The following is a 27,549-nucleotide window of genomic DNA, read 5'->3' on the forward strand; positions in this document are numbered from 1 at the left end:
ATACCGTTAGACCACGAGCTGCGGACTATTCGCATTATTAGTATTGAAAAATAATCTCTGAAGAGAGTGCAAGGTCCTGACAAAATTCCAGTTAGACTTAATGTAGAGTGCCCTATAGAATTAGACCCTTTCCTAGCTCATTAGCAACAGGTAGTCCCACATGACTGAAAGCTGTGTGACTTGCTCTCGTTTTAGAAGGAAAACAAAAGATGGAATGCGCAGGATTACACATTAATATTGGATGAGAGAAACAACAAGAATGATTTGACAAGGCATTGAAAGACCTAAGCCAAAACATGGCCTTTGGAGTAGATAGTATTAGCTCAGAATTATTGAGAGCCCACCGTCAGAATATTACTACACCTGGTTGCGAGATACGGTACAGGTGAACAACTTCAAGAAGAATATAATAATTCCAGTTCCAAAGAAAGCAGATGCTGTTAGGTTTTGAACTATCAGTTTAACCCTTTCGTGAGCAAAATTATCGAGCAATTTTTTTTAAATGAATGGACAGCAGATAGTAGTTGACAGATTGGTATATTTATCATACAGAATATCAAATTTGCTTCAACTGTGAAAGTGAGGTCACTCAACAAGGTGGGAAGTATTGTTGCTGCTGCCCTTCCTTGGAATTAAATGACAAAAACAACTTTTTCAATATATGTCACATTTATTTGATAAATTTACGTCTTTTGTTACAATGATAGTTCACAATTACTTGCCAGGAAATTTTCTGAAACATTGGGTTATGCAAAGTGGTATTTGACAGTATGTACAAACACAAAGAGTGCGCTTTTCTGCACCTTTGGTACTATAATGACAGCACCTTCTGTAGGTTTCTCCTAAAATGGGTTGATGCTCCCCTACAGCCACATGACGAACATCTTCAGGTACTTACCCCTTTTTGCCAGAACGACAGGTTTTTGTCCACGCCTTTTTCGGGATGAGAAGCCAGCGATCAATTGTCTGTCTAGATGGATCCTGTGTGTGAGCTGATCATGCTGTCCTCTTTCTCTTTTACTTATTTTCCGCAGGATAAAACTGTCCACTATAGCAACATCCACCAGGAAATAAAATACTCTGTGCCACCATTTTACAGAACATCTGCCAATAGCATACCTTTCTCATAATTGATCAAACTTATAGATACCACCCATTATTTTGTTGTATTCTGCCACAACTTCAGGACAAGAAATCTCTGTACTAGTACCATCCTTGTTTTTCCTGTTCACTGTGGCTGTTTCTCTTGGGTCATGAATTGAGGACAAAAAAGTGACTGGATGGTTATCCATCCATTTTACTGAAGAAGTGGCTCCTTTTATTTCAAACTGGAATTCTCCTCGTTCCAATTTTACGTTTTCCGTCATAAATTTGGGTAAATATTTCCTGTTGGTCTTCACTGTTCCACATCCATAGACACCCCTCTTCAAAAGTGATTATGTTTTTCCTTTGTTAGATCTACTACAACCCTTTCGCCCAATGTCAAGCTACTCTCTGCCTTACACTTGCCTGTGTAAATGTCAAAGTACATTTTACATCCAGTGAGTGCATCTGACAAGCATCACACTTTGTAGCCTCGTTTCACCGGCTTCATTGGCATATACTGTTTCATAGATGATCGTCCTTTGAAAGGAATCATTGATTCATCCCCTGACATAAATGATGAGGGCTCATAATCTACATCTACATCTACATGACTACTCTGCAATTCACATTTAAGTGCTTGGCAGAGGGTTCATCGAACCACAATCATACTATCTCTCTACTATTCCACTCCCGAACAGCGAGCGGGAAAAACGAACACCTAAACCTTTCTGTTCAAGCTCTGATTTCTCTTATTTTATTTTGATGATCATTCCTACCTATGTAGGTTGGGCTCAACAAAATATTTTCGTATTCGGAAGAGAAAGTTGGTGACTGAAATTTCGTAAAAAGGTCTCGCAGCGACGAAAAACGTCTATGCTGTAATGACTTCCATCCCAACTCGTGTATCATATCTGCCACACTCTCTCCCCTATAACGTGATAATACAAAACGAGCTGCCCTTTTTTGCACCCTTTCGATGTCCTCCATCAATCCCACCTGGTAAGGATCCCACACCGCGCAGCAATATTCTAACAGAGGACGAACGAGTGTAGTGTAAGCTGTCTCTTTAGAGGACTTGTTGCATCTTCTAAGTGTCCTGCCAATGAAACGCAACCTTTGGCTCGCCTTCCCCACAATATTATCTACGTGGTCTTTCCAACTGAAGTTGTTCGTAATTCTAACACCCAGGTACTTAGTTGAATTGACAGCCTTGAGAATTGTACTATTTATCGAGTAATCGAATTCCAATGGATTTCTTTTGGAACTCATGTGGATCATATAACGCATTTTATCATATTATGGATGATTTTTTCTTGGCTTTGCAGTTTCGTTGTTATTACAGTGAATATTCTCTACAATCTTCTTAAATCTTTTGCTTGTCATTACATTAGCAGTTGGCTCTACTTTTAGTATAGGGTCTAAACTCCAGAAGTTAGAGAGAGCAGGAAGTTGGTGAATTCTCATTAGAATAAGACATTCTATATAAGCTCTCATTTCTTGAGTAGTTGTGTCCACCCATGTTTTTGATGGACATCTACTACCATGATTTTGTTTTGCGTACAAGTATGTTTCATTTACAATGAGAGTGAAAACGTTGTCATCAAAGAAATTAGAAAAATAAGTGAGCTCCCAATCATTGGCATTACAGAGAAATTTTGGTTTTCCTTCCATTTGTGTTTCAAAGTTGTTCTTTACATTGTCGAACTAATAATAGTCGCCGTTCCATTCTTCTTCACTTTCACTGTCCAACGTATCACTACCGGCAACAGTTGGAAATGTGTTCATCACCATAAATGTCTTGTTCCACAGAAACATACCTTGAATCACTGATGACTGTGTTATCCAGAACATTCAGTTCATCTGCAGCACCTTCATCTATCAGGTATTGAAAATAATACATTGTAAATTTCGTCAACATGTTTAGGATTGCTGAGGTCTAGGGAATAAGACATCTGAAAGGAAAGCAATACAAATAAATAGAAAACTGGAGAGTGTAAAAAATACTATGACAGATTCAACAGAAGTAAGCACTTGGTTTGGTATGTTAAACATGACATTCATTAGTAACATAATGATTTGTCCATTATTTTTGAAACCCACTAAGTCAAAAATGTCAAATGTGGCAAAATATAGAAATATTCGTTCTAGAGACGTAAAACAAGGGCTACCAAAGAGGCGATGGGAAGGATCACAAAATCAAATATTGCAAAGTCCACAAGTAATGTAATTAAACATATTTCGCAACAAACAAGGAACACCAAACAATAAGACAACATAGCAAAAATCAAAAGTATTTACCTTATACTATAGCTTTGAGGAAAAAATCACAAAATGTCACGCAAAGAGCATTGAAAGGCCCCTCTGCAGAGCAACACTCAGCCATACAATGCCTCTGCGCGAAGGTACAGCAAAAACGGCAGGAACTTGCGATTGAAAGTAGTACCCTAAACTGTTCACTAGGTGGCAGCACCATACAGAGGTGGGAACTGTGAATCCCACGGAGCTAGGAGCATGTTCATTGTAGGTGGGAAGTATGTTTCCCATGGCTCATGAAAGGGTTACTAAGTCAATAATTGTAAGATGCTGAAATGAATTATATAGAAAATTAGCAGAAACTGACTTTGGGTTGGGGAGAAATGTAAAAACACACAAGACAGAATTGAAACTATGATTTATCTTCAGAAAATATGGTAAAGAAAGGCAAACCAGCATTTATTGCACTTTTAGAAGCAGAGAACGCTTTTGATAATGTTGACTGGGATACATTCTTTGAAGTTCCGAGAGTTGCAGGGGAAAAAATATATATAGAGTGAAATATTGTATACAGCCTGTGCAGAATGAGACTGCAGTTACAAGAGTTGAAGGACATGAAAGGGAAGCAGTGGTTGAGAAGGGAGTGAGACAGGGTTATAGCTTATCCTTTATGTTATTTAATCTGTACATTGAGCAATCAGTAAAGGAAACAAGGAGAAATTTGTAAAGGGAATTAAAGTTCAGGTGCAAGAACTAAAAACTTAGAGGTTTCCCAATGACATTGCAATTCTGTCAAAAGACAGCAAAGAACTTGGAAGATTAGTATCTTGAAAGTGATTATAAGATGAACATCAACAAAAGTAAAACAGTGATAATAGAAAGTTGTCAAATTAAATCAAGTGATGTGTAGAAAGTTAGATTAGGAAATGGTAGTCTAAAATTTTGAGCATCAGAAGAAAAGAGGAATTTTTTAACATCTAACATAATTTTGAGTGTTAGGAAGTCTCTTGTGAAGGTATTTGTCTGGAATGTAGCCTTGCACTGAAGGAAATATGGATGATAAGCAGTCAGATAAGAAGAGAACTGGGTGCTACAGAAGAAAGCTAAAGATTAGTTGGGTAGATTGAGTAACTTCTGATTAAGTTGTAATGGCCCAGTAAATTCAATAAATTAACACAATTTCATTTTTCTTTCTTTTAGTTATTAATTCAATTAATAATTAACCCTGAAGCAATTCAGTATGTGTGCCATTGTTTTTTGAAAATAACGACCAGTGTCACCTGTTAGTTGAATGTGAATTTTTTTCACATTTTATATTGTCTGTGCAGAGTGATAATATTTTTTTTTTAATTACTTGACAGTGATTCACTAATAATTATTTTATCAGTGAATTAAATATGAAAATCTTTAGTCATTTATAAAAAAATAGCTAACATTACACACACACACACACACACACACACACACACACACACACACACTTAGTAGTTAAGAGTCAATGACTAGCAGGGTGCATACAAGGCCTGATTTGTGAATGACTATGGATAGTGGCCAATACAGATATTAATTTTTGCGAAGGAAACCATTTCTTACAAGGAGAGCCAACATTTGTTGTTATGGGTAAGTCTGTGAGGGAGTTGTTTAAGTACACCCAAGCCTGAACTTTGTGGTGGACATAAACTACGCTCTGAACTGCTTTACAGTTAAGTGCCTAACATATTGTAAAGTTAGACCAATCTCACAGTTTTGTTTTGCCTAGAAATTAGCAATTACAAATTCATTTTTAAAGAATAACTGTTCACACATCACCATTCCTTAACATTACATTGACAAAAAATATCTTTGTTAAGATACTGTTAATGATTTTTTTCTTTCTGGATTTGTGTTTGAATGTGACTGAGATACTGCCATGTTTTCATTATGTTATGTATCATGTGTAAATGAAGTGTTGACGACATCACTGAAAGTTTTTATCTCATCTCTGTGAACCTTAAGTGAATCATATTTAAATGTTTTAAATCTCGTGCTAAAGTTCAGTGCCCGTACTATATGTGATTGCACTAATGTTACTCGTAACGTAGGTTGGCTGTCCGATGGCCTCACATCATGAAACGTGAAGGAATTACCAGTTTGGTAAAGGAAGTGTGGTGGGACAGTGGTGATAAATATTGTAGAGGGAGACCAAGGCTTCAGGCTCGAATAGATGTAAGCTGCAATAGTTACCCGGAGATGTTTCCATTTACCGAAGATGATGTTGATGACAAAAACAATGCTCTTGGCTGCCTGTTCCAGGATACTAGAGCATATTAGAATATGCTCAATATGTAATTCCTCAGGAAAATAAGCTTCTCCCAAAGAATGAACATGGATTCTTGGAAACCCACTCGTTCGAAACACGGATTCCTTTATTTATACATGACATCTCGGAAACAGTAGATTCAGGTGAACATGTAATTCCGCTTTCCTTTATTTCTGAAGAGCTTTGGACACTGTACCACTTCGTTAATTACTAACCAAGATATAATCGTATGGAATATCTTCACAGATAAGGGATTGACGTGATTAATATTAGACTACTAGAAACAAGTGTTACGCAGCAAATGTTCTTCAGAAATGAAAGTAACACTGCATGTGCCCCAAGGAAACATGGCAGACCATTTAATACTATCAGTATACATATAATAACATTGACAAAATTATTTAATTGGATAGATGAAAAATCTACATCTTCGGATCGTGGTCTAAACTGGTTTGAGGTAGGGTTCATTTCAGGTTTGCTGTTGGAAAGGTTTTGGGATTGGGTTGCAAACTGATATTTCCAATGGCTGTTACTTGTGAATGAAAGTAGGTCCTTCCAAGAATTCCTCGCATCCAGCATTGCTTCATCACCCTCCCTCAGGTCTCTACAACATGACCCTAACCTTTTCCCTGCAGAACTCCAGGCTCTATGTTTCCTAAAAGCTGATGACTCCATCATTATCCTCCCAGTAGACAAAGGATTTACCACTGTAGTACTAGACGGAAAGGAGTATGTTAATGAAGGTTTATGCCAGCCATCTGACACCGCTATGTTCAGTGTGTGCCATCAAGACCCCATCCATGTGATTCAAACTGACCTGCAGTCCCTCCTTAAAACTGCAGACCCCTCACGAGGACTAACACTTCAATCCACAGACCTTCTCACCCCACCCAAACTACACACCCCTGCCTTTTACCTTCTTCCTAAGACCCACAAACTCAATCATCCACCAAACGTGTATCTGCCTTAGCTGATCAGCACCTGCAACCTGGAGTACAAAGACCACCCTCCTATAACAAAGATATCAACCATTTCCTAGATCTTCTGAAATCCCTACTCGTCCTCCTCCCACCACACACCTTGCTGATCACCATTGATGCCACCTCTGTCTATAGCAACATCCCCATGTACATGACCTGTTTGCTGCTGAACATTTCCTCAGCCAGCGCCTGCCCGATTCCAAACCTATGACATCCTTCCTACTCACCTTAATCAACTTTATACTTGCCAACTACTACTTCACCTTTGAGGGGCAGACATACAGACAGATCAGGAGTATGGCCATGGGAACCAGGATGGCTCCTTTCTAAGCTAACCTTTCCATGGGTTGCTTGGTTCCTGGTATCCATAAGTCTTAAGCCCCTGGTTTGGTTAGATACATTGATGACACCTTTACCATATGGACTCAGGGTGAGGCTGACCTGCTAAAATTCTTCAAATTTATGAATACCTTCTCCCAATTAAATTTCAAATGGTCCTATTCTAAATCCCATTCCACTTTCCTTGACCTCGTCCTCACTGAGGGCCAGCTACACTCTTCCATCCATGTTAAACTGACCAACAAACAACAGTACTTACATTTTGACAGCTGCCATCCTTTCCATGTCAAACGTTCCCTCTCATACTGCGTTGGGATCCAAGGCAAACATACTTGTTCGGGTGGAGACTCTTTACAGCAATACACCACCATTCTCACCACAGCATGTAATTACCCCACCAGCCTAATTAAAAAGCAGATTTCGTGGGCTGTTACATCCAATCCTGGTACTGCTGATCCCTTCATAAAACAGGTTTGGAGCACACCATTGGTGACTCAGTATTATCCTGGTCAGGAATGTATTAATCAGCTACTTTGACATGGCCATGGCTTCCTAAAATCATGCCCTGAAATGAGATCTGTTCTGTCTGGAATTTTGCCCACCATGCCTAGAATAGCTTTCCGGCACCCTCCAAATCTTTACAATAGTCTTGTCAGACCCTATGCTCCTTCTGCACCCATCTCCCTACCCTATGGCGCCCATCCCTGTGATTGTCCCCACTGCAAGACTTGCCCTATGCACCCTCCTACCACCACCTATAATAGCCCTGTAACTGTCGAAACATATACTATCAAAGGGAGAGCCACCTGTGAAACGACATATCATATACCAACTGTTACGTAAACACTGTTCGGCTTTCTACATTGGCATGACCACCGTCAAAGTATCAATTAGGATGAATTGGCATAGGCAGAGGGTGTATACTGACAACTCACAGTATCCTTTACAGAGCATGCTTTATAACATGACATTTGTGACCTCTAAGCCAGTTTCACCACACACGCCATATAGATTTCTTCTGTCCCAGCATTTCTTCACTGTAACTACTTTTTGCTTCACTCTGTTTTAAGTAATGCATGATGTTTAAGCAGTAATCTCTGTCTGCATATTACCTTGTCTTCCACCTTTAAGCTCTCAGGTTTTCAAATCACACCTGATGCAGTCCCCATCAATCAGGCTTTCTTTCTCATCCTGTGTGGTAAATCTCCCTTGACCTGGGGTTCTGGGTGACTTTTGTAAACTGTATCACTTTTCCTAGACTTCTCCAGTCCTTTTGCTCCACCCCTTTTCTGTCCTCTTCAACCCTTCTTTCTGGCTTCTTGTAAGGGATAGAGAAGTGTGTGTAAAACAATATGTCCGTACAATGATTGCAAAATTATGCTATTGTAGAGTTGGAAGGTAAAATATAGAAGATGTGTGCTCAAGTGCTTGGTGTCGACATTGCCTATATCAGTCACTACTTGGCCCTGTGTACATATAGGCATTTGAAGAATTTCTCAGGCAACTACCTTTATCATTTCTTCTCATTGGGGATTTCAACTTTCTTAACATATTGCCTCTGTTAACACTTGCCCCAAGGGTGAGTTATAAATGCTTCCTCTTTTGTCTGTGTACAGTGGGAAAGAGATCCACCTCAGCACTGCTGCAGATTTGATACCAGGCACTAGTCATTCCTGCTCTCCTATTCTTACTTCTCAGTGGAAAGGTCATGGTGATTTGTTCTGGTGACCATATGCCAGTATGGATTTACTCTCCTGAAAGTAGATCACTTTTTGAAGTGTGAAGTGTGGCAAGATGAAATGGACACACAGCCATTGAAACAAGAAAGGATGTTGGACATAGTCGACCACAATACTGGGGTGGTTCTTCAAGCATCCGTCCCAAGAACGGTAGGCCGAACAGGTGGCAGTGTATTCTATAGTGAAGTGGGAAAATTCAGGACAAGTGAATGTTTAGTCTCGACAAATTGCTATCTTTAAACCCTGTCTTGCTCAGGATGTCCTGTTGTTCCTTCTTTCTTCATGTCACTTGGTCACAATTCTCAGTGTCAGGCAAATGTAAAATTCAGGAGATGGAAGCTGAATATTGAGATACAATGCCCAGTCACGTTAATGAGACCATCTGCCACAAACCGGAATAATCACCTTTTGCAGTGCGGGCCATTGCGAGATGTGCTGGAAGATAGTCAGTGAGGCTCTGGAAGGTATTGACAGGGATGAGGAGCTGTGCTAACACAAGCCCACGGCCAGCTGTGCTAGTTTCATGGTTGAGGATCCACGGTGCATACAGCCTGATCGAGATGGCCCCCACGGGTTCTCAAATGGGTTTAAATCCAGGAAGTTTGGTGGCCAGGGGAGTATGGTAAACTCATTTTGGTGCTCTTCAAACCACAGCTGCAAGCTGTGTTGCATTATCTTGCTGGTAAGTGCTACCATCTTGAGGAAAAACATATGTAGGAGAGGACAAGGTCCCCAAGGATAGATGCCTACTTGTGTTGATCCATTGTGTCTTCCAGAGTAATGAGATCACCCAGGAAAGGAGGGGGGGAATTCCCCAGACCATAATACTCCCTTTTCTGCCCAGGACCCTTCCGATCATTCTTGCAGGGTGTTTGTTTTCAAATGGCCATCTGTCCGATGGAGTGTGAAATATGACTCATTCAGGAAGTCCTCCAGTTGCTACTCAGTGGACATCCAGTTGCGGTATTAGTGTGCAAATTCGAGCTTTTGTTGCATATGAACAGCAGTCAGCATGTGTGCACGAAACAGGCACCTTCTGGGTAGGCCCATATGCTGCAAAGTTTGCTGAATGGTTGTTGAGGAGACACTGTTAGTAGCCCTTGTCTCATCTGGGTGACAGGTGCTTGACATTTGCACATCTGTTCACCCATACACATGTCTGCAGCTGACATTCCTTCTTATCTATGGCCTATGGAGCACCACAGTTGCCCTGGTGCCACTTTTAATAGCTCCATTTTGTCACACAAGGTATACCTCAACCATAATGGCATGTGAGCTGTTTACAAACTATCATTTCGGAAACGTACATCCTTGGCCTGAAAGTCATGCCTTTTGAATGTGAGATAAACTGCTCCATTTCTGTATTATGACAATGACTGTACTGTTTCCTGCATCCCTCAATGTGCTTTATATACTGTCCATTGCTATTATTATTGGGTTTACCACTGTGGCTTTTATTCCAAACTACTTCTGTTGTCTGTCTGCAGTTTCTTCTTTCCATAAGCATTTGTATTATTTTAATAATGAAGTGATTTACTGTCCTGGACGTGCAAAGCTGATGAATTGGTGTGATCGTTGTAGGCGATACGAGGGAATGCTATCCCAACATTTGTTTGGAAGTCAAAAGGGTTTAAAATTCCCCAGACTATTGCACTGCATTCCTTGAGATGCAGAGCAATGCAAGCAAGAAGACACTAACAGAGATCCTTAGGAGAAATGGATGACAAAGAAGGCTGAGTTCTCATCAGTCAGACAACAATATAAAGAACTACTACACCAAATAAGACTAGAAAAATGGGGCATATGTTAAGGACCAGTTGGTAACAGATGTTTGGCGATTTCCGTACAAACTTAGACAACAAACTATGTTTGATCACCCACTATATTTTCAGCCCTGATATGGGTCATCAGTGCAGTACATACTCAGAATTCTGTTGTCAAACAGTACAATGATGGAGGACTCGAGAGTACCATCAGCAACTTCACTCTGAATTATTAGAGCAGCATATGAAAAACAGTGTCGTGATTCCATTTGCTCAGGAGGAATTAAGGCTCACTGTAAAGAAGTTACAAAAGAAGAAAGCCCCAGGGTCTGTTAAGGACTATGGCAGAAGTGTTGCATCAGTTTGAGGATGAAATTGTACCATATATAACAGTGTTAATCAATAAGTATCTTTAGTGGGGACGTGTGCCCAGAAACCAGAAAATCTCGAATATGATTATACTAAAAAAAGAGAAGACAAAGACCCAAAGAAGCAAAATTTTAACCGGCTGATTTTTGCCTGGTTAAAGCTTCAGCCAAGATTCTGTGTCATCATCTGAGGGACCACAGGCAGGTAGGAGCCATGAGCCCCCTTCACTACAGTTTCAGGAAAGGGAAATCCACTGAGTATGCGATAAATCACGCAGTGAACATTGTGAAAAACTCAGTGTTTATTGGCATACCTCTCAATATAGCTGGGGCATTAGATAATTTGTAATGGCCTGCCCTGTTCAAAAGAATGAAACAGGTGGACTGTCACAGGTGTGTCTATAACAGCCTATAAGGGTATTGCACAGACAGGTGCAATTACAACGTCCCGGAAAGAAAAAACCGTGAAAAAACATCACCAATGGCGGCCTGCAGAGCTCTGTTTGCAGTTGTGAGATGTTGGCGTAGAGCCGTTACTAAACCAGCTACAGCGTATAACAAACACTAGATACTGCATCGCCTACACAGGCAATCTCCTAATTATAATGTCTGCCAACTCAAGGGCTAAATACGATGAAAATTGTAAGTTTGTTCTTGAGGGACTAAATAACTGCTGTGTAGGAAACAAACAGTAGCAGCACACACACCAACCTGTGTATTATTAAAAGGAACATTATCAAGGATGAGAAACCTCACAATCAGCATGCATGACCAACATGTCAAAAGAAGAAAGTATGTAGGAACCTTGTTTATAGACATGGATGAAAAGCTAAACCTTTATTTTTGACAAGAGAGGCATTAAACTTGTGAACAAAATAGCAACAATTGGCCAAACAAAATTTCAACTGCCAATAAGTGCAACCAGAATGTACCACAACACAATCATAATCAGTGTAGAGTGTTACGGATCAAGCACTTGGGGTCATAGTCAGAAAGTGGAGGACATTGCAGGCTCTACAGTGAGCACAGAGAATTTTACTCCTGCGCCTGACAGGCGCATATAGAACAACACCAACTAAGGTGCTGCTGGTGATTTGCTACTTCTAAACATAACAGTAACAAAGAGAGATGCACAATATAGCTACATCAAATAAGGAAATAAAGGAATGAGAATATTATGGAAAGGGTAAGTTGCCACTCACCAATAGTGGAAATGTTGAGTCGCAGATAGGCACAACAGGAAGAATGTGAAGCAAGTAATCATTTGGCCAAAAGGCCTTCTAGTGGAGTACACTACAGGGGTGGTGGCGCGCGCACGCGCGCGACACACACACACACACACACACACACACACACACACACACACACACACACACACACACATCCACAACTACTATCTGTGGCTGCCAAGGCCAGACACAAATAAGGGCATGCACTGATACAGAATGGTAAGAAATCTGGAACAGAGTAAAAGAGGGAGAACTTCTCGGTTCCTTCCTAACACAAAAGAAAAGTTAAGAGCATTCATACTTCCTTCTGACGAAGGGATCTAGACACTACTTGTTGGGACATGGCCCATATCCCAGTCACTTACTGACAATACAAAAAAACGACAGACAATTGTGAATGTGGAGTAGTTAGCTCTCCGGACCATACCATCTGGGAATGTGCCATTAGACATGATGTTACAGACCAGCACAGGAATGTCTTTGCTAATATGACAGTTTATAGCATAATAAAGAATGAGAACTGTGGCATGAGCTAAACTTGCTGATAGTTAAAACAACAGCTTATGAATTTCAAGCCTACATAGCTCAGAAACCACCAAGAAGAAGGCATACTTCGTGACAATGAAACACACAATGGCAGAACATTTACCTACAATGCCAGATGTGTGCAGAGGAGAAGCGGGCATAAAGGTACTGGATTTGCATTCAAGAGGAGTGTGGTTCAGATCCTCACCAGGCTGTCCAGGTTTAGGTGTTGCATGGTGTGAACATCTTATTCAGTAGGTGGAAGTGGTTGTTGGTGTTGCTGTTGTCGTTGTCTTATTCATATGTGGATCATTTTAACAAAAATATCAGACATGTCATGGTTATTACAATTTAAGACCAGCAAAGTAACATAATTTATATGTACAGACATTTATATACTTATGTATATGTTTATTTTAAAAACAAAGATTCCAAGACTTACCAAGCGGGAAAGCGCCGGCAGACAGGCACATGAACAAAACACACAAACACACACACAGAATTACTAGCTTTCGCAACCGATGGTTGCTTCTTCAGGAAGGAGAGGGAAAGACGAAAGGATGTGGGTTTTAAGGGAGAGGGTAAGGAGTCATTCCAATCCCGGGAGCGGAAAGACTTCCCTAAGTCTTGGAATCTTTGTTTTTAATATATTTTTCCCATGTGGAAGTTTCTTTCTATTTTATTTATATGTATATGTTTATATACTTAACTTATAGTTGGACAAGAATGGGACAGATAATTGCCCATGGCCTTATAGTAAGGACCACTTGTAATTATCCTGACATAATTTAGGAAAACCACATAAAACCTAAATCAGGATGTCCAGATGAAGATTGGAGCCTCTATCCTTCCAAATACATTGCCTGTTTGATTTAAACAGTGGTACCTCATTTGGTTTATTCCAAGTATACAGTACTCTCTTGGAACTAAGTTATATGAAAGGCTTCTGATATACTGTTCATTCATTTCACACTACCAGTTAAATGCACACACTATTTCATAATCTTAACAAGACTCACTGTAAGCTGCAGGTCCAAAGTTACTTTGGTTTTCGTTTGATGTATTTCAACTTTCCATTTGCTAGCCTGACAAATAGTCAGTGTTATGCTGTAAGCAATGAGAGTGCAGAAAGAGGATAACATATTATCTCTATCCATTGCCGAGCTTAGGTATAACGTCTTCCAGAAAAGGGAAGGAAAAGAAGTACAGTGTGAAATGACAAACATGTTTTGTTTTTGTTAATAGCCTTTGTTACATTTTTTCCCCAAGTAAGCCTTCACTTGTGTAGAATGTATTGCTTAAAAGATAATTTTTTACTGTCTTTCTAAATAAGTTTATTTTAGTAATCTCTTTTTTGCATTTTATTGTACAACTTTATTCCTTAGTAGAAAATGAGATTTTGAGTTTTAGATTATTCTTTTTTGGTAATTGTAAATTCAGTTCTGTGCTCATGAGAAGAGATTATTCATGCAGTAATCATCAATGTTATTTTTGAAGTGCTTACATATGGCAGTTAAAATCCCCAGTATGTTGAAAGGATCTTTACAATGAACTCAATTACAATTTTTATTATTTTTATTATTATTATTATTATTATTATTATTATTATTATTATTATTATTATTATTATTATTATTATTCTGAAAAAGAAATAGTTCCACTTTCTGCCAGAGGTAAAAATATGCTGTTGTAAGCACTCAAAATCTGGTGTGGGTACAGGAAAAGGGGAGGAATGATCAAACACACATAACTGTTGTTCTGGAACGTTTATTAGGATATGGTCCCTGGTCACAACATGTATTCAGTATGATCTCCCAACTTGGCAACATACTTCGAGGTTTGCTGAAGACATTGTGCTCTTGTTAGAGACAGCAAAGGACTCTGAAAATCAGTTGAATGGCATCCATAGTGTCTTGAAAATAGGTTATAAGGTAAATATCATCAGCAAAGTTACTAGATTGTGCTTGAAGAAATAGTTTGGTACAAGGGGGAGGGATTATATTAGGATAAGGAATCTTACAAGTTGACAAGTTTTGCTATTTGATCCACAATGTAACTCTCGATGGCAGAAGTAAAGAGGATACAAAATGCTGTTGGCAAATTTAACACTGAATATAAGTGTAAGTGTTATGAAGTATGTTATGAAAGTATTTGTCTGGAGTGTAGACTGCTAACGAAGTGATATGCCTTAGATAAACATTACAGACAAGAAGAAAATAGAAACTTTTGAAATGAAGAATGCTGAAAATTAGATGGATTATTGGGTAATAAATGAAGGCTTGTATTTTATGTTAACTGGGGGCCTAGAAATGACGGAGAGGCTCCGTCTCCACCACAGCCGCAGTGGTCCACAACCCCACGATGACTGCAGTCGACTTCAACCCTCCCCCGCCCCACACTGAACCACTCTTTTCAGTGTTATTGTGTGATTTGGTCCCCGGTGGACACCCCCCTCCCCCCCCCCCCCCCCCCCCCCCCCAAAGGGAACGTCCGTCTCACACCAGATAAGTGTTTGCTTGGTAGAGTAATTGTGGTGTACGTGTACGTGGAGAACTTGTTGGCGCAGCAAATGCCGACATAGTGTAGCTGAGGCAGAATAAGGGGAACCAGCCCGTATTCGCGAAGGCAGATGGAAAGCCGCCTAAAAACCATCCACAGACTGGCCGGCTTCCCGGACCTAGACACAAGTCTGCTGGGTGGATTTGTGCCAGGGACCAGGCACTTCTTCACAGTTTGGAAAGCCGCGCGCTAGACTGCACGACTAACTGGGTTGGCCAAAATGAAGACTTACTGAGTCAAATTGGGGAGAAAAGAAATTTTGCTTGCATTTTTTTAAGTATGAAGAAATCGTTGAAAAAGATAAAGGCATAAAAATATAAAGCAGTTTCAGTTGGATATAAATTAGCATTGATGATGAGGTTGCCACATGATAGCATTGTGTGGAGAGCTGCATCAGACCTCAACTACTACTACAATTACCTCTGATGTACAGAAAATTAAAATTTAAATAGGTATTAGGGTTCTTCTGATAATTTACTCCTTGTGTACGCAACACAGCACTCAATAAAGAGTCTGCTTTATATGATGGAATGTTTGTTATGTAAACACAAGGTTTATTCCTCTATGTGGGAGTTACTGGAGTTAATAAAGCAAGATTTTACTCTTAAAACTTTTTTTTTTTTTTTTTTTTTTTTTTTTCTTCTGTGACTTGTTATGACATCATAATGACGTCCATTCACAATGCACTTTTCTCTTTCTACATTATACAACAGGGTTTTTCCTGTGATCTTTGAAAGATTAGCACTAAAAGACAACTATTCTGTAATAACAATGTTGTCTACCACTTTTATTACAGAATAGGGCTGAATAAGTTTCCATTATTGACCTGAACTTGTGCGTTTAAACTGCAAATTTTAAATGCGGTCTGCTCTGTGCCTTAGAATGCAGTCCTACCATGAATATAGCCCTGCCATTGGTACTACACTGTTTTGTTTAGGGAAATTTAATATGGTCCATTAAATTCTCTGTTATCTGGTTGGTGGGCATGGTTGTAATTGCAATTTTTCTCTTGTTTGCAGATGTCCATGTTAATGGAGAAATGAATGGAGTTGAAGCAATGGAAGTATGCAGTATTCATAGCCCAGAAAAGCTAATTTCAGCAAAGAAATTATCAGACATTTCTGATGACTGTATGGATGATAGTACACTGGCACCCAGTCCTGAAGAAAAAATGAACAACAGTGAAGAATGTGAACTGACGACAAAAGAAATCGACATTAAGGAGGATTCTGCATCAGAAGCTTCTTATGAGGGTAGTGGTGAAAGCCAGGAAGAAACTCAGCATGAAGAAGTCGGAGAGGACAAAAGTAATCAAAGGTCACTGTCATCTTTAGAAAATCCAATGCCCACGGAGAAGAATGTGCTCAGTCACCACCCATCTGAAGATAGTTTATACTGTGGAGTTGATGCAGAAAATTCTTGTGAGTCTAGAGATGTTGACAATTTCCTTAATGGAACGGAAGAAGAGGATTGTAGTGAAGGGAACTTTGATAGCGAAACACCAATGGAATTGGGTGGTACAAGTGAAAATGAGAGGGAAATAAAAACCAGTGAAATTGAGGAGGATAATATTTCAGCAATGATTTTAGACAAGTCGTGTAATTCACAGGACAGTGACATTTCAAAAGAAGATAATGAAGACAATTTTTATCATATTTCAAGTGAAAGTAAAGCAGAACAAATTGTAGAGAGTCTGAAAGAAGATTCTTGTACAGAAACTGTGAATAAAGTAAGTACAGCGAGTATCATTAGTGAAGATTCTGTGGCAGACAGTGTAGATAATAGTGTAAAAGAAATAGTTAATTCCAAAGATTCTCATCAGTCTGAGAATATTACCAGTAATTATGAAGTTCCTATGGAACATATGTCCAGCACAGAAGATACTGACGAGAATCAGCCTGTAAGTATTGACAAAGACAATGACAGTAGAGATAGTGTCAATGCTGCAGATTTAAATATAAATGACAGTGCAACAAGTGTGTGTGATCAGCAAACAGGTAACAGTGCTTTAAAAAGTGTTTCTGACAAGAGAGATACTGGGGATTCTAGAGGTGTGTCAGTTGAAGGTGCAGCTGTCATGTCAATCCAGGAGCAAGACAGTGGTAAGAATGATGAGAACTTTTGTGCTTCGAATGAGTGTGTCAGTGAACAAGGAAGTGCGCAAAGTGATTCTAAAGCACTCAGTGAAGATGATGAGGGTGTACAGTCTAGTGAGAACAAATTTGTGCAGAACAGCAGTGAAAGTGGAAATAGTTTAGATAAAGTGAGTGATAAGGAAGATCTCGAAAGCAAAACTGATGGGGACCCATTAGGAAAAAATAAGAAGAAAACCAAACCCATCGTGGCACCTCTAACACCACGGCGTAGTTCACGTAATTTGAATAAGCAGAAAAGTTACATAGAGAAGGAGGACGATCCAGACATTCAAGAAATAGCACCTGTAGACCCATTGGCGATTACAGATCCCTTAAGAGATGACAAAGAAAACAGCAAATATAGGAACTCCAAGAAAACTACTATTGTTGTTAATGACACAAAACGTTTGGCAGAAATTGCTGCGGGTACAAAACACATTAAGGGTAAAAAAGAACCAACTTTGGTTATCATAGACACAAATTCAATACTAGCTGGTAAGGGGCCAGTACCTTTAACTCAGGAACCACCGCCTTTGGCAGGTCCTTCATCCAATTCTACTTACTCTGTTTTACCAGTTGCTATCCCTGCTCAGGGTATGTATCCTCGCATGAGCAATCCAATTATTTCTGCACATGCACCTCGGTTAGCTGCGCCACTGCCTCCTCCCCAACTACCGCCACAGCCACAACCACAGCCTCAGCCCCCACCACCACCGCCACCACCCCCACCTCCCCCTCCTTCTACTCCACTGCTACCTACTCTGACTGATGACATGTTTGTTGTAGAGGCACCATCATTTATTGTTCCTTATGTTTATGAGAAACCGCCACTCAAACCCTTGAAACAGTTCATTGCTCAGTTGAGAAAACAATTGGAAGAAGAGAACAATAAAGAGAAAAATGATATACCTGCCTCACAGTCTAGAAGTGAAAAAGAGGCAGGAACAGCTGGTGAGAGCATAAATACTGTTGGCACAGAAAAGTTGGCAAATGAAGAAACATGTGGAACAAATGAATCAAAGACCACAAAAATAAAAGATCAAGAAAATAAAATAAAAACTGAAACGTCGGAGACAAAGCTGGGCGCTGTTGAGGAAAGGAATCCTAAAGATCCTTTGACTGTAGAATCTGCTATAAAAAATGTGGACATGGAGAAAAAAGAAGAAAAAACTGATGAGGACAAGGAAAAACCTCATAGCTTTTTTGATGAACCTACTGGAAAATTTTTTATTGACATAGGAATGAGCCTCGTTCATGAATATGTGCAAACAGAACTGCTAAGAACTCAGAAACGAAGAAGGGATCGTGAAGGTGGAAGGCCGAACACAGAGACCCAATTTGCTATAAATTCTTTACTTAAGACACTGGAAAGTAGCAAAGAAAACAATGAACCATTTCATATGGAACTTAAAAAATGTGAATACTGTAGTTTTAAGACTGAATCATCTTTAGTTATGGCACAACATTTAGAAACTCCACATATGCGTAATTATGTATATAGGTGCAATTTTTGTCCATTGGAAGTTCGAAGCCCTCATGATATATTATTTCACATGGAGGCTGATCACAATGTACGGGGTCGCCTCGAACGAGCACCAGCATTTCATCAGTGCCCTAATTGTCCTTTTGAAGATAATCAGAAAGGAAAACTTTCTAGACACCTGCTATCCTGTGCAAAGAAACACAAACCTGAACGAAACCAAGAACCACCCATAGATTGGGAACCTCCAGCAAAAATACCCAAGGTTCCAAGAAGTCGTGCTGCTCCACCACTTGGGTTGGGTGCAGCTACATATCAAGCAGTACAAGGGAAAACTTATTCCCAACATCCATTGTTGCCCAAACTTGTTCAGGGTGCACCACTACCATCGCCTGTTGGAGGACTTATGCGAAGGGGTAGACCACCTCTGCATAGCAGGTTCTACACACCACAAGATCTGAGGCCTGCGCCAGTGCAGCCACCACCACAGCCACGTCATGTTGCACCAACACAGTTAAGACAAGGTGAGCATTCCGTCTAACAGCTGTTTTTACCCAATGAAAATAAAACAATAGTGATGAAAATTTGCTTCTTACACACAGTTCCACACATATAGTAGTATGTGGTAATGTCAGTGTAAGTAGTTGAAAACATAAAAAGACTTGCATGTTAATCTACACCTCTCATATGGTCTGTTGAAATACAATGTGAAAAATGCTACACCCGAAATAAACTTAGGTAATTCGTTTTGACAAAATGGAGGATCACCTATCAAATTCATGACCAATACAATTAGGCACATCATTCAGTGACAGTCATTGTATTAATTTAATAGTGGAATCCAGTTTGAAATCGCAGGGTGTCTACCAGCAGTTTCTGGTGAAATATCCTGCAAAGAATGTTTGTCTGTTGCGTACTGTAATTACTATCTCTAACTCTTGATTACCAGCATTTCAGACTGCAGTGGGTGTGTTAATTGGTAGCAGATAAACTGTAATAATACACTGCAGTTCACCATGTTGAAGCAGAAATATGTTGGTTAATCATAAGAAGAAATATACAGTGCAGTTGGCAACTTCATATCGGAAATCTGCTGAGTTTAATTAAAAATTACATTTGATAACTTTAAGTGTGTTTTATAATATAAACACATAGACAAAGAATCTACTCACCAAGTGGTGACGGGGGAACATACACACAAAAAAAATTAACTTTACAAGCTTTAGGAGCCAGTGGCTCCTTCTGGCAGGAGAGTTGAAGGGGAAGGAAAGAGGAGTGAAGGAAAAGGACTACAGAGGTTTAGCGAAAGGGAGGGGTACAGCTCAGAAAAGTCGCCCAGAACCCTAGGATCAGGGGAGACTTACTGGGGTTCTGGGTGACTTTTCTTAACTTCACCCATCTCCCTAAATCTCTCCAGTCCTTTTCCTTCACCGGTATACCTTTCCCTTCAACTCTTCTGCCAAAAGAAATAGCCACTGGCTCCTAAAGCTTGTAAAAGTTAAATCCTTTGTGTGTGTGTGTGTGTGTGTGTGTGTGTGTGTGTGTGTGTGTGTGTTTTCCTGCTGCTGCCTGGTGAGTAGAGTTTTTTTATCCATCTATTTATATTATATTATCAGTAACTGATTATTTTTGTTGGTATATTAAGTGCTTTTTGGTATACTTCCATGTCTGCTACCAACCAATGTATTGAGGATGACATACACTGTTTTATAAAAGTCTGTTCTTAAAATACTGTTTTAGTGATATTTCAGTAGCACTGTTCTTGGCCCAGTACTATCAGGTACTTAGTTTTTTCATTTACTTTCTACATTGCTGATGGAATGTGTGTGGAACCTTGCAGATAAGTCTGCCACGTATCACCAACTTTAAAGCTGTGGTATCACATTGAAGTAGCATGTCAGTCTTTGCCTCAAGTGGAGTTACAAAAATCTTCTAATGCCACACACTTGAAATATTTAAATTTCTCGTTTCAAAAAAAAAAAAAAAAAAAAAAAACACTACATGTTTATGTGGAATAATTAATTTTTTTACTTCATATCCCTGAATGCCAGATGTCGCTGTTTTCGCGGATAGTAGTGTGTGTGTGTGTGTGTGTGTGTGTGTGTGTGTGATTGTGATTGAATTGCAAAGTAGTAATTACTGTGTAAAATCTGCTTCAGTTTGCTGAGAGAGAAACTGTACCTTTAAACTTAGTGTTCATGCATTCATGGATAGTTCTTTAACGACAGGGGTTTGTGATCTTTTCCTCAAATGGAACACTGAGAATCCTGGTATTTTGATAGAACACCTTTATTTTGGAGGTTCATTTAATTTTTAAAAATCAAGAAAAATTGTTTTATTCGGTGATTACTTCAGTTTTAAATCATTTCTAATGACACAAATTATAACAACATTTTAAAAATTAATTAGCATTGTCAAAACGCCGAAAAAAGCTGCCATATTAACAATAGTTTTTCACATAGCACTTCTTATTGTCTTCACACAGAGCACTGGTGTTCTGCAGAACATGGTTTCGGAAGCCTTGAACTACAGTGACACACGACTAAAAAGTAATCATTTTGTACCCCAGAATCTAAGATAGGCAACTCTTACACATCACAGTATCTTAGTGAAAGAAACAGTATGGCACTTGCTACAGCATAAGTTTTGGGCCCCACTTTGCTTTTGTGTAGTATCCTTCCTCATGCCCGTCAATCTTAAAAACAAAGAAACAGCACTAAAATGAAATGCCGAACCTCACTAGTGCTTATAGGAATCTCCTCACTTAGTAACTATACATTGAAGGATTCATCATTGTTTTGTGATGACCGAAATGGTTTCAAGACTCATCTAATTGCATTAGGTAATGCCAGTCTTTTTTGTGCTATGTGTAGGGGATAATTCACTTTTTTGGCACAAAATATATTTCGAACAAACAAGTAAATTTATCGTAATTTGGTAATATGCTGTACATTTGGCAAGTGGGACAGAAAATGGCTTGTGGTTTAATGGATGGGGCAGTTTTGGTAGAATAAAATAATTTTGTGTATTATACTTGAAGCTATTTCTGTTCCTTAAAATATGTGATGGATCATAGCTCAGCTTCTAACCCACGGAGAGTGAAATCTGTGGGTGTTGGCTTAAAAAAAAAAAAAAAAAAAAAAAAAAAAAAAAAAAAAAAAAAAGGGCGGTGGGATTAAATTTTCCTTTATGATCCATCATGTACAACGTGAAGTAACATAGGCTGATGGAAAAAATTGCAGTACAAAAGAATAGTTAATGTAGAGTAATGAAATTTTGGGAATACATTTGGCTAGGTAACATATTTAAGGACTTAACATTGCAAGATCATAAGATAAACACATTGCAAATGTGAAATGCTGGTACATTAATATCCAGTGTGACTGCCAGAATGTTGAATGCAAGTATGCAAACATGCATGCATCGTGCTGTATAGGTGCTGAATGTCAGTTTTTGGTTGGAGTTCTACACCCGTCACACTTGATCGATCAAAACATTGTGCCTAGTACACAGATGCTTCTGTTGCAGGCCCTCAGCTGGCCTCCCCCTAACCAACACAGAGCCTTCACTGGCATTGGTGCAGTACCAGCTTTCATCAGAAAACACAACAGACCTCCACCCTGCCCTGCAATGAGCTATCACTTAACATCACTGAAGTCACAAATGGTGCTGGTTTGGGGTCAGTGGGATGCACTTAACAGGGCGTCTGGCTCGGAGCTAACCTTGAAGTAATTGATTTGTAACAGTTTATTGTGTCACTATTGGAACCAGCTGCTACCCAAATTGCTGCTGCAGATTCAGGATGATGCGTCAGAGCCATATGCCGAACAAGATAGTTTTTCTTGTCAGTAACGCCACATGGCTATCTGGAGCCCAGTCATTGTGCAGTCATACATTCTCGTGATGATCACCTCCAGCTGTCTTGTACAGTGGCTGCAGTCTGCCAAGTCTTTTTGAATTATTGAAGAGGGAACGTCCACCTTCATGTAGCCCTATAACAAGACCTCATTCAAACTCGGTGAGGTACTGATAATTGCACCATTTTCACCTTAAAGGCATTCTTCACTAACATCAGCTCACCATGTTCAATCTCAGATGTGACCAACGCTCAGGACTGTCAAAGCATGTATTTAAATAAATGTGATTTACATTCTCATAGTGGTGATAATAGTGCCGTTCTTATGAGACTGGTGCGAAATTGGAATACACATCCTTCAGGTACGGAAATACACCTACCAATTTTTGTTTGTGACAAAATAAAACACCTAAGCTGTCCTTACGATTTTATTTTATTTTGTTGCAACCAGTTTCAATGCTTCAATGCATTATCTTCAGGCTGTTGTTGATGCAGTACAGGTTGATATTTTTTGCGAGCATTACTGGATACACAGACAATGTGTCAGCACTCCAACCATCAACTTGGCAGTTGGTATGAGGAGTCATGATAACTAATGTGGGTAATAATACAGGGGGGTCCCAGGTGAATGATAAATATTCTGGGATATGACAGGAATGATCATTCAGAGCAAAAAAGTCTAGTAAATATGGGCTTTAAAATGTGTTTCATAAGAACTACGAGCACTTTATCTTTGACAGTGTGAAACAAAGCTATTTGCTTTCAACATTTTGAGAGGTGATAGCATGAACCAAAACAAGAAAAAAAGTGTAGCAAACATGGTCTCTAAAGTGCATACCTTAAGCCATGTGAATACTTACTTGTTTATCATTGCTATTATGAAACACATCTCTTCCATTCAACAACTGCTCATATGTTGTAAGGTATGTATTTAGAGCCCATGTTTAGCAAGCTTTTTTGCTTCAAGTGATCTTTCCTGTCATATACCTGAATATTGACCATTCCTCCTCAAGACATCCTGTGCAAGTGTGGGGAAAGTTGCAGAACAGTATTTGGCCAAGTTCATTTTAACGACTGTAAAATCTGGTTGGAACCGGTGATATAGACTGAGGTGGTTTATAGTTGTTGGCAAAATTATTGCAAGTGTGTTGAAAAACACACGATTGCCTGCCCCCCCCCCCCCCCACTCCCCCCCCCCCCCCAAAAACACACACACACACACACACACACACACACCCCTACCTTACTGATATACAATTAGATGTTAGTTTATAAGGACTTGCTGGAATTCCATGTTATTAACAACATTAAGTAACAATTTCAATCTTGATGGCATTCGAATCTATTTTCCATTTCCCCCTGTAAGCAATATAATAGATATTCTCTGATAACGTGTAAAAAACAGTGGTTGGGTATGGAATATCATATAATGTGCTTGTTTACTAAAAGTTTTTGTCTGTTAATTAGTGGATGAAATGACCCAAGTAAGCAAGCGTGAGATTGCTACGAACGTAAAAGTATATTTTCTATTGTAGGCTTTGCATGAACAAAATAGTCAAACTAAAGTTGATGTAATGTTTTACATTGTAGCTGGTGTCAGTCATGTATTTGTTTCACTGCTTGTATGTTTAATATCCTTGTAGGAATGCTCTACCGACAAGCAGTACCTCCGAACCAGTCTCAGGTGTTACTTCCAACTACATACCAGTTGAGTAACAGTCAACTGTACCAGGTAAGCTACAAAACACAGTGCAAGTTTCTTAGGATGCCTGAGAATATTTCAAATGATTTCCAGTTTTACATTTAAGTATTTTGGAAAGAATGAAAAAAGCAGAATGCTGTTTTGCTGGGTGTACATATTATATTTGATTTTTGGGTTTAACACATTATACCTTGCAGCTTTAGCTGTGTTCCTTTTAATTTTTGTGGGAATTGTTGTATTTTAGGGTTAGATCCATTGGAGTGTTGCAGTCATGTGGAGGAGGATATCCGCAGTAGTAACTAGTTTGTGGACAAAAGCCGCCGTGCGGAGTGGCCGCGTGGTTCGAGGCGGCGTGTCACGGATTGCGCGGCCACTCCCACCGGAGGTTCGAGTCCTCCCATGGGCGTGTGTGTGTGTGTGTGTGTGTGTGTGTGTGTGTGTGTGTGTGTGTGTGTGTGTGTGTGTTGTCCATAGTGTAAGTTAGTTTAAGTAGTGTGTAAGTCTAGGGACCAATGACCTCAGCAGTTTGGTCCCTTAAAAATTCCACGCACATTTGAATAAAGGCCTGCGCCAGTGCTGTCTTCAGCAAGTTTCTCTTTGGCTATCTGCAATAATAATTACTGTGTGGTTAAAAGTTACAGCACTGTTGTTATTATGGTTTTTGTCTGTTAACATTATTTGTGACTTATAATATGTAAGTTTGTTGGTTTGTCACAGTTATTATTCATTAGGGGTAGAGTGCCACTGGCTAGATTGGCATGGATGCTCAGTGTCTGTGGAAAGATAGATGCAGTCTCAAGACCTGCAGGAGCTAAATATGTTGACATCATGTTCCTCCTAGTTTTCCGCATAGTTGTATGTGCATCCTGATTTCATTGCACATATGTGTCCTTTTTGCTTCATTTATAGTTACAGAGGTCATTTATGCCATCAGCGATAGCTATTACAAAGCTATCCAAAAGCTCTTGTAGGATACTCCACTCATTGTAATATTTCCTTCACGGTGTGACTACTATATTTGAATAAAGTTCAATACAAACAGTGTTTTGCATAAAATCAGCCTATCAATGTTCCTCTGAACTAACAAGTACTCAGGGCAGTGGGGGTCAAAAGGAACAAAAAGTATAAAATGAACGACACAAGAACCAAATGGAATGAAAATGAATTTGACCATATTTTATCAAACAATAAGGATTTTTTACATTACATGATACTGCAAACTGCTTTCAGATTGTAAGAAGCAAGGTAAGAAAAAACACAAATAAATAGTCATCAGGTGAGAAGTCGGAAATATCATTTGTGAATAGTGAAACATACCAAATTAAAGTAGATAAGTTTAATATCTCAGGAAATTAAAATTGTACATAGATGAAAGGGGTAATTATTTGTATTTAACATAAGTCCATAGCCAAAAGCAAAAGATATTGCAAGTACAAACAAAAAGTAAATCTCAAAATGGAATAAATGAACCGAGAAGATGGGAATTTTGAGTTATTGATGATAGGAACGTGATAGAATATGCTGATCTAAACAAAACTATCCAGAAATATCCGAGAGGGTGTGAGGAAATGCAACAGAAAGTTGGGTAGAGAAGAGACTCAGAATAGTACAGAAAAGGCAAAAACAGAACCTTTATGTTGGCTTAAAAACATTTGGATCTAGGCATCTGTCCTACAGAGCTTATATTGACAATGATAACACTGTTCCAGCGAATGTTTGTACTTAAAAGAAACAACTACACCTTGAAAAGTATGCACTGGATTCCGACAAAAATATTTTACATATGTGTGTATGTCATAACAGTGAGAACTAATAAGTGAAAGTATGTGATAAGACAAAAACATTTTAGTAAACATAAGTCTGCCAAAGAGCTGCTTGGGAGCTAATTGTTAATGTGTGATTATGAATCACTGACTTCATTATGAAATGGCATCCTAATGGTGTGCTTCAGATTATATAACTGAATTGTTGTTTCCATTTTATGCACAATATTTCGATGGCAGACCCAATTGTCTTAAAGTTCTGAATTATGTTGTTATTTGTACATAAAATTGGAACAGCAATTTGGTTGGGCACCTGGAAGTGCACACCATTTAATCAGTCACAGCAAGGGTGCCTGAGAGATCACAATAATGTCTACTAGTTAGTGCAGATATTGTTTGAAATGTTAACTTCCCAATTATGTCTCTGTCTAATATTTCTTATATTTCACCTGCGGTTAAAGGTTAGGGAATATGGTAGATGCATGATGGGGTACCAGCAGACATTGCTACTGCTGCTGTAAGACGATATCATATGCACCAAGATGGAGTGATTCAGCAATGCCTGAACTTTGGCCTCCCACTCCACCTTAGTCATTTAGATTTTTGTGTTTGTGGTTATTTAAAGTGTATAGCATGCCTATTAAACAGTTGAACTTGAGTAGCAAATTGCAACATCTTGTCAAGATTGTGAAATGATCTGTGGGTATTCCAAAGAATTTGTAACTCAATGCAGATACAAGTGTAGTATTGGATCCATATATAAGAACATTTGTGAATTTAACATCTAACTTGCTGAAATTGTGAGCCCAATTAGACCAGGAAATTGACATTTCAAATATATTTACTAACTAGGGCAATAATTCATAATGAAATTAGTTGCAGCTTTAACCACATGTTTGTAGTTATAGCACAAACAGCTAGTTGAGGACCCGTACTGATGGAAGTTTTTTGCTTCTATTATTGTACATTTTCTCTCACTTTTGGCACTCAAGCTTCTTGTGTGCGTCTTGACCAATAAATGAGGATCATTCAAAAAAGACTGGTAATAAAGTTTCTTCAGCTCCAGTCTCAAATAACCAATGAGAATAGATGTTTTCCTTTATAATAGTGTCACCATCTCGTCATCTGCATCAGCTCTTATACTTAATCAAATATCCAAAAATCTTGTCCGACACAGCCTTTGAAAATTGATGCTGTATCATATACGTATATCATCCAGAAACACTTTTAAAATTTAATATCTGTTGCATTGTACATTTTCACTTTGCTATTGAAAAATTGTATGTGGTCACTAATTATAGAGCCAGTATTCCCAAGGAGTTTGTCTAGAGAGAAACCACATCGGGGACACTGTGAATGAGGACAATGTTGTCATTTGCCAGGAAAGCTTTGCTAAGTGGAATTGTCGGAAGTGATAAAACAGTGCAATTGCTTTTTGTCTCCAGTGGCAAATAGGTGGAAAAAGCACTAGAA

At 39.1% G+C, this 27,549-nt stretch overlaps 1 protein-coding gene across 4 annotated transcripts in view; it reads left to right on the top strand.

Moving 5' to 3' along the window:
• LOC126354367 (uncharacterized) overlaps positions 1-27,549 on the top strand; it is a 104,916-nt gene that overhangs the window by 14,692 nt on the left and 62,675 nt on the right. For all 4 annotated transcript variants that reach the window (XM_050003954.1, XM_050003973.1, XM_050003964.1 and 1 more), the window contains exons 3-4: positions 16,160-19,279; positions 24,255-24,343. In XM_050003954.1, the coding sequence (XP_049859911.1) occupies positions 16,160-19,279; positions 24,255-24,343 (3,209 nt within the window). The remainder of the gene's footprint in view (positions 1-16,159; positions 19,280-24,254; positions 24,344-27,549) is intronic.

The sequence above is a fragment of the Schistocerca gregaria genome, chromosome 1 (assembly GCF_023897955.1).
Source record: "Schistocerca gregaria isolate iqSchGreg1 chromosome 1, iqSchGreg1.2, whole genome shotgun sequence".
NCBI classification, from domain to species: domain Eukaryota; kingdom Metazoa; phylum Arthropoda; class Insecta; order Orthoptera; family Acrididae; genus Schistocerca; species Schistocerca gregaria.